The sequence below is a fragment of the Sinohyriopsis cumingii genome, chromosome 14, assembly GCF_028554795.1.
Source record: "Sinohyriopsis cumingii isolate HCF-2022 chromosome 14, ASM2855479v2, whole genome shotgun sequence".
NCBI classification, from domain to species: Eukaryota; Metazoa; Mollusca; class Bivalvia; order Unionida; family Unionidae; genus Sinohyriopsis; species Sinohyriopsis cumingii.
Window position 1 is genome coordinate 88,654,761 of NC_142974.1, and position 16,855 is coordinate 88,671,615.

Consider the following 16,855-nt stretch of genomic DNA (forward strand, 5'->3'; position numbering starts at 1 on the left):
ATCAATCAGCCTTAATGGCACATTGCATCATTTAAACAAGACTGAGTACTAATAAGTGACCCAGTACAGGAGTATTTTTCAGGAAGAGAGAGCTTCTGACTTTTTTAATGAATCTTTATTTTATTTTTTTCATATCAGTAATGTTTTCCAAAAGAAATGCATTTTGAAATTGGCCTCCTATAATATTGTAGCCAATCATCTGTATGCAGATAGTTCCAAAGATTGTGACAAAGACCCAGATGCAACTGTCAGTCAGGATAACGCCTCAGTTTTTACTGCAGATGTTACACCAATGCTAAAAGCTTTGAAATTCATTTAAACCCCTTAAAAAAATTAATTTAATTCTATTTTTAGATTCCCCTTCCAACACTGCAAGTCTTGCAAAACCTTAAATCTGACACCCCATTATTATCCCCAGTATTTATAGAAACATGATGTGCTCATACAATCTAGGAAAATTATTTGTTAATCTTGGTTACCTAGTCACATTGGTATAAAAGTTAATGAAAGGGCAGAAAAAGGAGCCAAAGCTGCCATTTCCAAATGAAAGATTCCATATATTGACTTCAAATTTTGTACAAATCCACAAGTTCATCAAACTTGGCAGAATATGTGGAATTTAAACTCCACAAACAAATTTAAGGATATCAAACCTGCTATTGGTGAGTGGCATCCTTCCAATAGAATGGATCACAGAATTAAATTTGATGTCATTTGTATTAAGAAACTGTATTATGATGTACCACCACCCCAAATAGTTTTTTTGGTTTTGTTTGGGAATGCAGTTTATGTAATAAATTTTGACTTTATTACATGTCTTAGTCTTACCTTTCATTTTTAATAAATTTTGCAACATTTTTACATCCTCCATTTTATCTTGTATTTAATTTTTCCATTTATTTAGAAGGTTTATCTCATGAACGTTTTTTTTTGCAATTCATTTTTACATTTTTAAACATTTATCTTCAGTACAGAATGCTACTACATACATACAATGTTTAAAAATTCAGACACTTTTAAAAGATTAAAGCAAATTTTCAAGTATTTTTCCATTACTTCTTGGACCCAACCTCAAATTCAAAACACTGTCAAGGTACCATTATCTAGTTTTGATAATTCAAGCAAGAACAGTTTAAACACAAAATCCCCTCACCAAATATCATGATTGCAGGATGTATACTGGGGGCAATAAATCTATCTGGTCATGAGCTAAATGCAAATACCTAACCTAAGCCATTGCTGCTAAATGAGATGCATTGAATCATCAACTTCAATGATTCTAGCATGAAGAAAGCTTGAGAAATCAACTTTAGACAAAATGTGAAATATGAGTCTCAGTGACATACTTCTGAGATTAAGTTGTATTATTATATGCTCATTTTTTTCTCTGTTAACTTTATATTGTCAGAATCGTTCAGTAGTACCCGACACTGAACTTGTGCACCAATACACATAGCATTCATATGCATAAAGGAACTACTTTCTACTGTAAACAAACAATGGACGCAGACACCAGCACTTTTGATTTGTAAACAAATCATGTACACTCGCTTAAGAGGCGCTTTATTTTGTGGTTGTTTAAATTTGTTTCTGAATGAACTAAAACATTTGTTTCGTGGACTGACACATACCAGCTGCTTTGGCACATTCCGCATTAAATTTGTTGATACAATGTTTCAGATTTAGGCTAGCTACAGTATACAAGACACATAAAATGGTCCTTACAAATAACATACAAGTGACAAGTCATATACTGTCTTCTTTAGCTGGTAATAAGAATGGCAAAAAATATACATGAACTTACAGATTTACATCCTGAATTTCCTCAAAATGTACTTTCTTAGTTCTGCAAATCTGAATTACATGAGCCATGTCATAGGTTCTCAATCTTGATTACACATTTCAAAATTGTAAGTGTAATTTCGATGATAAGTGCAATTACATCCTCCTTACTGCACTCAAAATGAAATAAGCATTCAATTCCAAAGCGTCTTTTTGATAATTGCAATTGAAAGACTTCATATTTTTCCCACATTAAGATTTCAAACATTTAATGACAGAAACAGAAACACATTTGCAGATGTCAACACGTTTCTCCCTCACTTATTCAAGCCCATGTATTTCATGTGGAAGTGTCACATATAAATCCAGTCCATAATCACGAAATTTCGTAGAATCGAAAAAAGTACCAAAATCTATTCATTCCAAATCAAATGGAAAAGTTGTTGCAATGCGCATTCATTCCCATTATGACTCCAAATTTCAATTTTAACTAGACACGCTATTTTCTTTTGAAAGTTATGTTGAGCACATGACTAAGTTCAAATTTATCTGGGCGGTCTTATGTGCGCATTAATAATGTTGTTGTGTAATGATGAATATGCGCTTGTGTATTTAGTTTTGGAATGCAGCATACATTCAGTCACTTTGTTTCGTGTAGTGGTACAGATGCCAATGATGACATAAGGGATAGTACAACAGATGCCAATGATGACATAAGGGATAGTACAACAGATGCCAATGATGACAAAAGGGATAGTACAACAGATGCCAATGATGACATAAGGGATATTACAACAAATGCCAATGATGACACAAGGGATAGTACAACAGATGCCAATGATGACACAAGGGATAGTACAACATATGCCAATGATGACCAAAGGGATAGTACAACAGATGCCAATGATGACACAAGGGATAGTACAGCTCTACTCTTTTGCAGAGGCAAGCTAAAACTTCTGGTCAAATGATAAAAATTCCTCAGGTCCTATCAATCAGATTTATGTATTCATGTTTCCAATTAAGGAATTTTGCTAAACAATTAGTATTTTCTGGGAGATTCTTTTTCTTTTTTATATAATGTACCTAATATTAATAGGAAGACTTAAATCTATTTCCTATCATTCTATCTGTAAATTTCTCATTCAAAATGACCAAGCCATTCTACGATATACTTGTATGATTTGGTAAACCTCTGTCATCACACTGATTTCATCTTGAACAATGAAGTACATGTATTATGCATGTTGCAATGTATCTTTCCATTACTGTATATTGTCCTGTAATCCATCCATGCAGACAGCCAACAGAAATCTGAGAAATGATCATATGACATACTAGATCAACAGATGTAAATATCTGAGTGAAATTAAAGAAAATGAAATACAAACATACATTTCTTACAAATCTAAACCTTGTGGGCACCAAGTTTTTCCAGCAAAATATGCTTCTTTGACAATAATTACTCAATCATAATAACTTGGGAGACCTGTTACTACCACGCAAATCCACCCTCACAGATAACACTTTTACCTAAAAGACACTAAAAGTGATCTGTCCAGTTATCTCAGCCAAGTGATATCCCCTTGGTATAGGGATTTGCACCAAATCCCATAAATATTTATGTTACTACTGGAGCATAAGGCACACTCTCTACGTGGATGTAACTGCGGGTCTATGTGTATTATGATTGGGTAAGTATTCTCAAAGAAACACATTTAACTAGCAAAAATAGGTTTCTTTTTTAAATTTTACCCAATACATCCCCTTACCCCCATAAGATCTTCTCCAGTTCCATAAGGTATGAGATGGCTTTTAGATAACCTGACAGAAAAAGACTCCATCTGTTGGGGCATAGCTTCAAAAGGGAAAAAAGTTTCTCGTGCAAATCCAACTAAAATTGTGAAGTCATGCCTGTATGAAGCTGATGAATGATCTGGAATCGTAACCTTTATGCCCAGGTAAAGGCTCATCCAGACTGACTTGGGCCTTTTAGTACGAGCGATCTCTGATAAGAACTGGAGAAGTGTACATGGATCTCCATTCCATGGCATGGATAAAGACAGAGAACAGTTTCACTCATATGCAATGATGGTGCTGACTGTCCTAAGTTAATCAGCTAATATGTGGAGCAAATTCATTGGTGTGGGTTTATATGGGTATGCAGGACAGATAACCCACTTTATTCAGGACGAAAATACCAATGGTGATATATGATCCTTAAACTCTTTTGAAGGTAAAATAAGGTGTGATCTCTGTTGATGCAACGGCTCAGTATTCCTGAAGTACCACTTCAGAGCTTGCAAATGGGTCCTGTCAATGACCTTGAGATGAAATTAAAGAAAATGAAATACAAACATAATTTCTTACAAACCAAAACCTTGTGGACACCAAGTTTGGGAATTAGATGGGAATTGTTACCAATTTGTCATGAATGGAAGCCTGTTCTTGGTTACACCCATGATAACTTTCATCTACGAAAGAGTCCAATGTCATTGGTCAGGTGGAATCCAAATGAAAAGAAGATCAGATAGGTCTTTGGTTTGTTCAGTATCCTCTCTTCAATGACAGCACAGTATGCTAGGTTTAATTATTATTGGTGCTAACTGTTTCTCATTGCAGAGTCATAGGAAGTTAACTATTAAGATACGAGTGCCAAAATTGGTATAAACTACTTTTTTCACTCCACTGTGATTATATTCTGATGCCTTTGTATGCCTCTAAGGTGGGTAACCATCTCAATTAAGGATACTCCACCACTTGTTATGAAAACTCTTTGTTCTTCAAGGCATATTTCTAATGTGCAGGTTCATTAACTCTAGGTTGGGACAAAACATCTGTCATCATGGTATCTTAATTCAGACAAGAGAATGAATATATAAATTCAGGTGATTCTTTTGTAACTGATGAAGTTTATCAAATATTTCCCAGCTGAGTGTAGTAATCAGATGAGGATTCACACAGATTTGCTGATTTCTGTATCTCCTGGATCAGAGGTGTTAGGGAAGTGTATATATATGACCATTCTATGATAGTCAAACTCACTGTGAGGTTTTATGAGCACTCTGAATGCAGCATTGTCCTTAACAACACTCTTGCAGAGTCATTCATTGTAAAGTCTGGTGTTAGGCAAGGTTGCATCCTCTCTCCCATTCTGTTCCTCAACACCATCGACTGGATAATTTGTCAGATCTGGCTGTCATTTCAACAAGGTACTCTGATCTCCAAGTGAAATCTGACAGACTCAGTAAGTATGCTAAATAGACTAGACTGCATGTCAGTCATACATGCCACAGCTACTCCGCCAATTACCATCAATGGAGAGGCACTCGAGTTTTTAGAAGACTACACCTACCTGGGTAGCCTAATTAGTGATGACAAAGGTGCCAAACATGATATCAAGGCCAGGTTAAATAAAGCCAGAGGTGCTTTCAGCAGATTCCACCTATATAAAAAACAATATAGCTTAAAAACAAAGATCAGTCTTTACAACAGCAACATAAAGTCAGTACTGCTCCAAGTGTTAGAGAGTAGTAAAGACAGACATGAGCAATGTAAATTCATTTCACAATAGCTGCCTCCATAAATACTGAGTTTCTTATTGGTCAAACAAGATCTCCAATGTGAGCTTATATGAAAAGATTGAATATAACAACATGGCCCTGGAGATCAAGGTGTGCTGGATCAAATGGCTGGGAAATGTAATGAGGATGCCCTAAGAACAGATACCCAAGTTAGCCCTCAGATAGACAACAGCTGGAAAGCATAAACAGAGATGGGACTTTCATGGTGCAAGGCACAAGCCAATACTCAAGACCAACCCAGATGGTGGATGATATCTGCAACCTTATGTTCCAGAAGGGATGAAGAGAACTAACTAAATGTAGATTGTCGATGAGGACACAGCCTTGGAAATTCTCAAAAATGAATACAAAGGTTTGAATACTTGTTTCACTTTGATGTTTGAGATGAGTCACTATGGTGAAATTATCAGAAAAAACTCCAATCCAGTGTAAGTCCTCCAGCCACTAATAAAAACCTATCTAAATGGTTTCCGTTTCAATGATACTGATATGTAAATAATGATCTTGATGGGGCCATTCTCCGATGGTAGTCTGAAATGGTAGGAGACTTGATTGTCCAGCTGTCTGTGTTTGCAACATTAGTGATCATGACAGCCAGAGGTTGTGCTTGCAAAGGTATTAACAACGTTAGCCCAATGTGGTTTCCCTGCCTTCAGGATGATGCAACCTCATATTGTTGTAAATTGTGAGAGTTAGCCCAATGGTCCCAGGTTATGTTGCTCCTTGGACCATTTAATCATTGTTATGGGAACCAATGAAGTGACCAAGAACTATGACATCCACTAACGCATTGAGCAAAACTCAGCCAACAAAGGAATTCTCTAGCAGATGGATTGTTCCAAATAGGCATGGAGAATACAGTTGATTGAATTAAATTCTCACTCATGGGGGAAGTTCCATGGACTCAGACCTAGTTGACTGAATTTTGAAAGGGTATGAGGTCAGAGATGTTCTTGTTGACAATAAGACAGCGAAAAAAAAAAATTGCACAAAAAAAATCATGTATTCCTCCAAAAATATAACTCCTCTGCTTCTAACAGCCTGTTGTAGGTGCATTAGAGAACTTCTGGATGTTGTATGAGTATGACCATGAAATGATGCCTCTTGGAAGTCCACAATGAGTGTCTAGCCTCCACAACTGACAGTGTTAGAATATGTCACATTCAACTGCAAACCTAACAGCTTAACAGAGTTGATTGAATGTGCTTAGGTTGAGGGGCTACTGATAAATGCTGTGTTGTAGCTGAAGAACTGTTGCCACAGGCTTTGTAGAGGCAGTGATCATGATACTGAGCCCTAGAAAACTAGTTGGGTCTCCATGATATCATGATAAATCTTCCCCATTCAGCCACGAAAGACTGGAGCTTTCTAACAGGATCTGTGATAGGGTGCATGTCATTGAGACAGGGATGGTCTGAGGGAATGTTGGTAAAAATGATTGACCTCCCTCCGACTAGCTGTAGGATTATTTCCCAATAGCATGCACTCTATGGACATCCCTGCAACATTGCTGGCTGCCATACAAATTTCTCTGTTGTAGCTGAGACAGAGAGGGATGGTAGCATGTTGCAAATTCCATCAATCTGATCATTAAAGATAAGAATAGATGAAGGTTGTGAGCATATCTTGACTGGTATGTAAGGTGGAGGTAGAAAGTACTGTACCTTTTGTCCACCTGTTGTAAGTTCATAGCTGCTATTACGGTTATAGGATGTTGTGCCCCTGTTATGAAGTGGACCATCCTATAAATATGGTCCCACTTATTCCCTTTACTAAACTCGTGGAGCAGCCTTAATTGATATTGTGATTTCCAAGTCATCACTGATTAAAAGGTCCCTTCTAGTGGCAGAGGGATGCAAAAATTTGTTACGTGACTCCAGTTGGAATTTGAGTTACTAAGCTTGACATTGTAAATAATGTGTCATGATGCAGCATGTAGTTTAGACTGTTCACAATGATTGTCTGTATAGATCAGGTTTGACTTACTGAATGACAGACTGTTATCTGGTGACTAATCATGTATGTCTTGTGGTTGTGACACCTATGATCCCTTGTATATGGCCTAGTCTGACAGAAATGGAACTAGATCATCCATGTGGAGAGAACATCATTTTGTTGGGATGGGTTATGGGATGATTAATCCACATAACTGGTCCGTGCATCTTTTGTGCAAGAGGTTACTTTTGGCTGTTTGTTTTTCTCTTTCCCTTGCTGTTCAGCAATAGATACAGTGTTGAACCCTGTGGTGGTGATCTATAAGATTCTGATTGTGGAAGCAAATGAAGGTAGAGTGTTCTGTAGATAAATTTATTTACCTGATGTCAGAACTACAGACCTGGCAGGTGATGCAGAGAAAAAGGACAGAATCTGATGGGATTGTATGGGAAACTTCTGTTCAAGCCTGCAAAGCAGGTTATCACTCATCCAAGTAGAATCTAATAACAATAAGGGAGCCTGAATGCCAGTATCATCATTTATAAAGGTAATGAAGTTCTCCTGCATTACCTGTGAAGTAGTTGGATAAGTGGCCCACTACACTTGTAGCACTGAGTCTGGTCCTGTTACTTCTAACCTGTCACTAAGTCGAGTCTCATGAATGGCAGAGGCTTGAGGGTGAGTTAAGAGACATCTCTTGAAAACTGAGGCCCCAAAATGGATATCATATGCTGGATGTGTTTGGTAGTACCATGTGTGTAGGACAAATCCCTAAAGAGGTCTATACAAACTGTACATCTTCCACAGTAAGTACCAAGCAGCAGTATGCAGCAAGAATGATCTGAAAGAAAGCTTGTATAGACTGGGCATTATCCACAGAAAGTGTCTGTTCAAGAAAAGCTGAGCAGCACATGTTGAGTCGTGGAACTAGAAAAGTTCATTTCTGCTTGATTCTGTATGATTGAGGTCATGGCCCATTGCAATTAGAGTTATATGGCCAAGTCTGGTCATGGAGGAACATGGCCATCTTGGCTGGCATGATGCTGTCCAGTAGTTGAGGTTGGGATGGGGTACAGGATATTGATCCACATATCTGGTCCAAATTCTGACATGAGACTGTAACTGAAGCTTTTGCTGCTCTCCATCTTGCCACCCTGTATAGATATGGTTTGAACCCTTGTATGCAAGCAGATGTTTTTGTCCCCAAAGTATGGTTGACTTCTGTCAATAATATGCAAGTCCGACATGTTTCAAGGGGTGACAACCAGAGAAACTACAAATGTTGAGTGGTTGTCAGACTGGTATTGCCCATGGTCTAAACCTGCAAGATAAAACAGAGCAATGAAGCACTGCTTACAGTCCTTGCATATATGAATTGGAATGCATACAAGCAGCCTCTCTGAAGTATTGCTTATAGTCCTTGCATATATGAATTGGAATTCATACAGGCAGCCTCTCTGAAGTATTGCTTATAGTCCGTACATATATGAATTGGAATGCATACAAGCAGCCTCTCTGAAGTATTGCTTATAGTCCTTACATATATGAATTGGAATGCATACAGGCAACCTCTCTGAAGTATTGCTTATAGTCCTTACATATATGAATTGGAATGCATACAGGCAGCCTCTCTGAAGTATTGCTTATAGTCCTTACATATATGAATTGGAATGCATACAAGCAGCCTCTCTGAAGTACACCACTCCCTCAATAACTCGCGCACATCGGGGTCCAGAAACATCGACCGCACTATAAGTGAGGCACGAGTTATCGAGGGACCTATAAAATAAGCCCAAAACCAATAAAGTGATTGACGACATAACGGAGAAATAAGGGGGGTAGGGTAGGCAGATTATACTGTTGAATACTCACTTTATAATTGTTCTGAGATTAAATGTTAATAAATATCTCTTCATAATGGTGTACTTTATTATTTCCTCATAGGACAACATTAATTTCAGGATAAATTACAGTATATTGAGGCAATCATCGAAAACATTATTCCACGTGATTTCCGTTCGCTTAACATGTGTATCACTTCACACATTGTGTACTACATCACTAATTTTTATGCTGAATTGGATACATTCTAGTTTTATTCTTTGTTCCAAATTAGATGTTTTTTATATACAAAAGATCGACTCTTTTCGAGAAAGTGTCGACTGAATGATAGATAAATATTTTTGAATGTGATAGAAGTAAAATGGAAAACAAAAAAAACAAGGGTTAATCAGTACAGACGTATTTAATTGGTCTACAAATTTAAAACAACGTAAATTAGAACAAGTTAATACTTGCCGTTTGTGCCACGCTTGACAAATATCAATTCACTTTTTGAAAAAATCAGTTATTTTTTTTGTGTGTGTTATTCCTTGGATTCTCTGCCGCCGAGCAAAATCCCTCAGATTTCTCAACTGCATGAGCTTTACGTAGTCAACATTTTGGGTCTCCAGCCACCTTATGGCAATATCAAAATATCTGATTGCTTCCTGTGCAGAGGGGTGGGGGGTGCAACATCTGCGTCTGCATCAACTTTCAACACTTGTGTCACTCCAGTTAGAATCGTCTTCTGCTGCAAATTTGTTCGCTATAGAAATAATTATAGTTTCATCTGACATGTATTCGGCTGTGGGGCAATCATTGTCAGCACAAATCCACTCCTCCATATCATCAAGAGAAACGCCCATCTCAGGACCATGAGTCTGTACGAATTTCTCCCAAACAGCCTTGGCATTAATGACATCAGTTTCACTGAAACATTCGAAGTCACTATCATCGTCGTTGTCTCTGTTACTGTTTTGCTTTACGTCAAAGGCAGCTCCAAGACCCTTAATCCAGCACCCGAGGTCTCTTGTAATCGATTTTTTTTTTAATGCAACAAACACTTCCCCAAGTTGTTGAACAAAACAAAGCCGGCATGTACATATAATTAGGTTCTCACAGAAGTACTCACGGGTTTCGATGTGACGGTCGATTGACTCTTTTCATGTTTTCAATGAACATAATATGTTGTGATTATAATGTTTACACTGAAACGGAATTAAAGGATTAGAACGTGACTTTCACACAGGAAGACGTTTAACTGGTGTTTATTTCATTCTCTGTTGCCACCTGTTAGCATTTACCAGAAGTTTTCATTGATCGCTATTTCACCAGACTGTTTATTTACAGTATACTGACAACTATTTATCATAAAAACTTACATAATATACGATATCTTTAAACAGAGGTCTCGCTAGGATTTTAAAACTGGGTCTTTCTGCCTCTGAAGTCAATCACTAAATATCAGTACATTTTCTCACTCGGCCGCTAGTCAAAGCCTTTGAAGTAGCCGCCAAGCTGTTGCATCATGTTCTTTTTTTTTTTTTAATGTACTCTTATAAAATGGCAACAGTACATCAAAGAGTCTTTCAGGCACTGAATTCTGTCATTGTAAATATCAGCATAGTTAACTGATCAACACATTTTCCCACAAAGCAGGTGGCTGAAACAGGACCGGCAAATCTTTGAATTTTCCCGTGCACCTATTACATGCGTATGGAGGACTCCCGCCTCAGTGATTTTCTGTGTCCCAGATCAAAAATTGGCGTCCAAATACGCGTAATTAAGCGTTTTCGAGATCTCTGAAATTAATTCTTCTTTAGAACTTGCAAATTTCAAAATATGGATTATATTTTTTTGGGCATTAATCACCATTTTCGATGATAAAACGAGCAATGTATCAACGTTTAATTTATCAATTCTTATCATAATTGTTTCATGTTCAGCATATTTTTAAAGATATTTTAAATACATTTTCTCTGGAAAAAATCGGGAGCCAAGACGGACACCGCGTTATAAGCAGGACTGCGAGTTATCCGGGAGCGAGTTATCGAGGGAGCGGTGTATTGCTTATAGTTCTTACATATATAAATTTGAATTCATACAGACAGCCTCACTGAAATATTGCTTATAGTCCTTACATATATGAATTGGAATGCATACAGGCAGCCTCGCTGAAGCATTGCTTATAGTTCTTACATATATGAATTTGAATGCAAATAATTAATTCTAGTCACGGCTAACCTGTAGGAAGGAGAATTGATTGCTTATACAGATAAACACCACTCAAGTGCTAAATAAGCTTGGCACTACTGAGTAAACCGTGCACAGAAAACAACTTGTATTTATCTGACCAGAGTAAACCGTGCACAGAAAACAACTTGTACTTATCTGACCAGAGTAAACCATGTACAGAAAACAACTTGTACTTATCTGACCAGAGAGGAAGCTATACAGTAATATATATTATAATATATTTTTACATTACACGTAAAAACATGCACGTGAAAAAGTAACAGAAACAACTTCACTTGATACTTAAAATGAAGGAAAAAGAGTACCCATCATGAGGCAAGTATGAAAAAGCCCAATGACATTCTATATATGAAAAATTAATAAGGTGTCATATATATGACTATGAATAAGTGCTAGCAGATGACTTAATGAAGGCCATGAAGTGTCAATCTATAATATCAATTCACAATACTACTTGTAGAATGGCTCGATGACAGCCTGTACAAATAAATCCAGTTAAGTTTGGTACACAGATGTTAAGATTATATTGGTAAAGAAACTTACCAGCATGGATCCAAATGTTGCAGAAATTATACACATGTTAGGAGTTTTCTATAGCCCACTAAAGGCTTGCACACACATAAATTAAAACTATAGCCAGAACTATTGTGAAGTCACATAAACTACTTGTGCAATTACGTAAATACTATTATATGATGGTAAAGTGATAATTGTAAAAGCAGAACTTTTGGCATCACAGGAAGAAAGAAAAGTTGGAGATACAGATGGAGTACACTTCCCTTTTGAAGTACAGACTCCACCAACTTGTAAGTGTAGAACTTCCATAAACTTCGTACATGTATAGGGTTTCGTGTGGTCCCTTTTGATGAGAGCATGCTGTTTGGCATGAGTAGAAGTAGTAACTGAGATAGTCACGGGATTTGGTGCAAAACCTATACCAGTAGACAACCACTCTGCCTGACCACCACCTAGGTGGGCAAATAACTTCTGGCTTCCTTTAGCTAAAAGTGTTGTCTGGGAGGTGTTGATTTGTGAGGTAGTACCTCTAAAGTATCATGATTGGATAATGTATATAAAGAAGAAATGGGGACAAAGAACAGGACCAAATATTAACTTATCTAATTCATACACACCAATCTCTGTGGACATGGGGATGTAGAATAGACCAGATGTGTCTTCCTGTAAAACATCAAACCAATCTTATAGACCAATACATGCCATACCATGACAAAACTACCCAATTATACATATAGATCTTAACAATTACATTTAAGAACTTTAATGCAACATTCATTTGATGCAAACATTTTTCATGATAATAATAAAACAAAGTATGTTTACCTGATAATGCTGATAATGACAAGTTCATAAGAGTCTGGCCAAATACTAATGGGATAGAACAGTTGTTTTTGATGAGACAAAATGGAGCTTGATCATCTCTCAGCACAAAGTATGAGATATCATTTCTCACATGGCCACTGAGACACAAAGGCTTGCACCTCTTAGCTTCTTTTTCCCATACAAACACTGACATTGTCATTCTAGTTCCAGCCTCACTAGTTGTGAGTCTAACTGGGTATGACCATTCCAGCTCTGGGCTGTCCTTGAATTCTGACCCTTGAGGTGTTGTTCCTCTAAAACTGAGATAATGGGTGAAGGTTGTTTCCATAGTTAACACTGACAGATCTGCCAGGTTTGGTGCAATGACAGGTACAGATAGTAATGGCTGAATGTCAGAAGTCAGTTTATCACAGGACTGATGGCTTGGAAGGACTTCACCCTGACAATTAGCAGGAAAATCAACCTGTGGAAACATACATGTATTAATGTTTTAAAAAAATTACATGTATAACAGCAATCACATTAGTTTAAAAAATTGAAAATGTATATATAGACTGGTAGATTCTATTACTGCATTACTACTTACATGCAAGGAAAATGCAAGGTGTTTGTTTTTACCACAAATAGAGCATTTCATTCAACTGTTAATCTTGTTGCTATTTGTCCTTCTTGAGTATACAGTTGGAATGGTAATAAGCATAATATGGTAATAGGATTTTGAAGTATACTATATATAGCCAATAAACATACAAGATCTGTGTTCCTGCTTTTTTTTTCATTTTCTGTCTTTGTTTCACATTTTCAATTTGTCTTCCTTCTAATGATAATTATGCTATAAACTGCTATTCAAGTAAAAGCCTCTAGGAAGAAAGTCATAATTTCAGGAAGCTAATGAAATTCTGAAATAAACGGTGATATCAACCCTAGAGAATAAATTATCAGAGCAAAGCCACAATGACATGAGAGGTTATCTTAATGTCAGTCCTATACCACATGCAAAATAAAAACAATTTGGTTGCAAATCCAACTCAGAACAGCATTTTCAGAAATATTAAAGATTTCATGGTCAAATGATGAATACTACACTCAGTCGAGTCCATTCTTTATCATGTGGTGCATAGTACCAAAACGAGACCAAGTACTAATGTGATTATGGTACATGAGACACAACTGGATGTCTCAAAAAGCACATAAGTGACCAAACATGGAAGTGAGAGAGATAGTTTCAAAATGTCTTTATAGTTATTTTTTCTTGATTGTGTGTGTGTATGTGTGTGTGTGTGTGTGTGTGTGTGAAATAAAGCATAATGGTTATGCCAGATGTATAATGGTTGGCATGTATGGCTCAGTTGCTCCAAACAAATCAGAGGAGTTGGCATCTCTTAATACAAGGAGCAAAGTTGTAAATGAAAGAAAGGAAAAAATAAGAATCCTATTAACAAAAAGACTACATAACTATCTAACTGAAGAGTTTGCTCCTAGCTAATCAATTCATTCAGTCTTTTAAGCTAGTTACCCAGATATCCTTAAGAAACTTTGGATCACATGTACAAACATGTACACACTTTCCAAGCATGTCAAACATATACTGACTTGTTTAAATTTTATCTTTCTTACCTTTCCTACATTATTTGGGACAATGAAGTGGTTGAACATAAGGTTGTATTTGGTGAAGTTGGTTAAGTAAAACCTCTCTTTTACTGTTATGATCCTCATCCTATTTTTCTCTGTTGACTGCACAGCAAGGTTATAAACCTAAAGTTTGAAAATAAGGTACTAATCTTAATACAATATATGTGAAATATGTACAATCCTTTCTGCTGATCCCTCTTTTTATTTAGCTATAAAAGACATAATATAAAATTAAAGCAAAGAATTTCAACAATGAGGTTAAGCTAAAATGTGGACATGAATATGGATGCAAAGTAATGGCGTCACTGAGCTTTTACCAAGGTGGACTCAGCGACAAGGTTGCATCACATCTGATCAAACACAACTTTACTTAGCAACAAGGTTATATCACATCATATCAAACACAACTTCCACAAAGGTGGACTCAACAACAAGGTTACATCACATCATATCAAACACAACTTCCACAAAGGTGGACTCAGCAACAAGGTTACATCACATCTTATCAAACACAACTTTACTTAGCAACAAGGTTACATCACATCATATCAAACATAACTTCCACAAAGGTGGACTCAGCAACAAGGTTACATCACATCATATCAAACACAACTTCCACCAAGGTGGACTCAGCAACAAGGTTACATCACATCTTATCAAACACAACTTCACTTAGCAACAAGGTTACATCACATCATATCAAACATAACTTCCACAAAGGTGGACTCAGCAACAAGGTTACATCACATCATATCAAACACAACTTCCACCAAGGTGGACTCAGCAACAAGGTTACATCACATCTTATCAAACACAACTTTACTTAGCAACAAGGTTACATCACATCATATCAAACATAACTTCCACAAAGGTGGACTCAGCAACAAGGTTACATCACATCATATCAAACACAACTTCCACGAAGGTGGACTCAGCAACAAGGTTACATCACATCTTATCAAACACAACTTTACTTAGCAACAAGGTTACATCACATCATATCAAACACAACTTCCACAAAGGTGGACTCAGCAACAAGGTTACATCACATCATATCAAACACAACTTCCACAAAGGTGGACTCAGCACCAAGGTTACATCACATCTTATCAAATACAACTTCCACCAAGGCGGGCTCAACAACAACATTACATGATATCATATCAAATACATCTTTCATCAAGGTCAGCTCAACAAGAAGGTTAGATGCTATAACAAAAATTCTTTATTTAATGAGGGCAGCTCAATTAGAATACAGGAATATCAAGTCTTCTATGCGGCTATATCATATCAAATACTGCTTCCAAAAAGGTGAGCTCAACAACAAGGCTACATCATATTATATAAAATACAGAAATGTTCTTTCAATGAAACACTATTGGAAAAATAACATGAATAATACAGTTTCTGGCAATCTTTAAAATGGCAGGGGAATCGTCATAAAGACATGCTATTAGTAATTAGAGCTAAACCTGGTCTATCTTGTTACCGCCCTCATATCATGAACACTTGTTCATTGCAACCACCATTTTTCAGTCCCATTCAATTTTCCTATTATAAAGTTTACCTGTGTTCTGTGAGTAGTGACTGGTGGTAATGTATGTGTATGTACAACACATTTCTCTGACCTCTAAATTTACTTTCTTGCATTCAAAATTCAAACTGTCTGGTATATGAATTTACTTCATAATTTATTATGTGTATGTATGTATGTATGTACATATGTGTGTATGTATATATGTGTCTATGTACATATGTGTGTGTGTGTGTGTGTGCATGTATGTATGTATCCCTGAAAGGAGGATCAATGTCATCTAGTAAACAAACATATTACTCAAGATATAATGATGGGTGCATCTGAAAGGGACTGACTCAATACAATTTGTACTACAGGCTTTTAACAGAGAAGCTTCTGTTAAGAAACCAAAGTCAGGAGAAGACGGGCATTCAGGGCCTCTAGAAATACTGGAAATCTAACTTGTTCAAGGTCTTGTCAATATAAATATAAATATACAGGAAAAAATGGCTTAAACTTAATATTCCTAAGTACAGATATTTGCTGAAACCTAAGTTAGCATAGGATGTCATATAACTCTAGAACAATGAAGTTGTGGAATGCTGGTAATTGAACTCCTTCAATATAAAGATGCATGCTTAAAAATTGGTAAAGTTAGATGGCCAGCAGTTACTGGGGGGGGGGAATCCTGTAAATGATGTCATGGACATCTGACAGTTGAATTTGTTCAATGTCTCCTCATTATATAAAGCTTCATGCCAAATTTGGTTGAAATCAAAATTCATGGCAATATAATCTGGAAGAACAGAAAATCAGGGGTCAAAAATGATATTGTGGAATCCTGAGAATCAGACTCATTCAAGGCCTCATCGGTATAAAACTGCAGGACAAATCTGGTTGAAATCCATCAATCCTTGATAAAGTTAGGTACAGAAATTAAAGTCAGGCAATCAGTGACTCTAAAGGATGACACAGAATCTGAACTCTT

The 16,855-nt window shown here is 36.7% G+C and overlaps 1 protein-coding gene across 2 annotated transcripts in view; it reads right to left on the reverse strand.

The window, feature by feature from the left end:
• The window catches only part of LOC149784326 (intermembrane lipid transfer protein VPS13B-like), a 370,899-nt gene that overhangs the window by 40,695 nt on the left and 313,349 nt on the right, over nt 1-16,855 (reverse strand). For both annotated transcript variants that reach the window (XM_089932368.1, XM_089932367.1), the window contains exons 43-44: nt 14,337-14,474; nt 12,720-13,182 (exon numbers count right to left, since the gene is read on the reverse strand). In XM_089932368.1, coding sequence (XP_089788494.1) covers nt 12,720-13,182; nt 14,337-14,474 — 601 coding nt within the window. The remainder of the gene's footprint in view (nt 1-12,719; nt 13,183-14,336; nt 14,475-16,855) is intronic.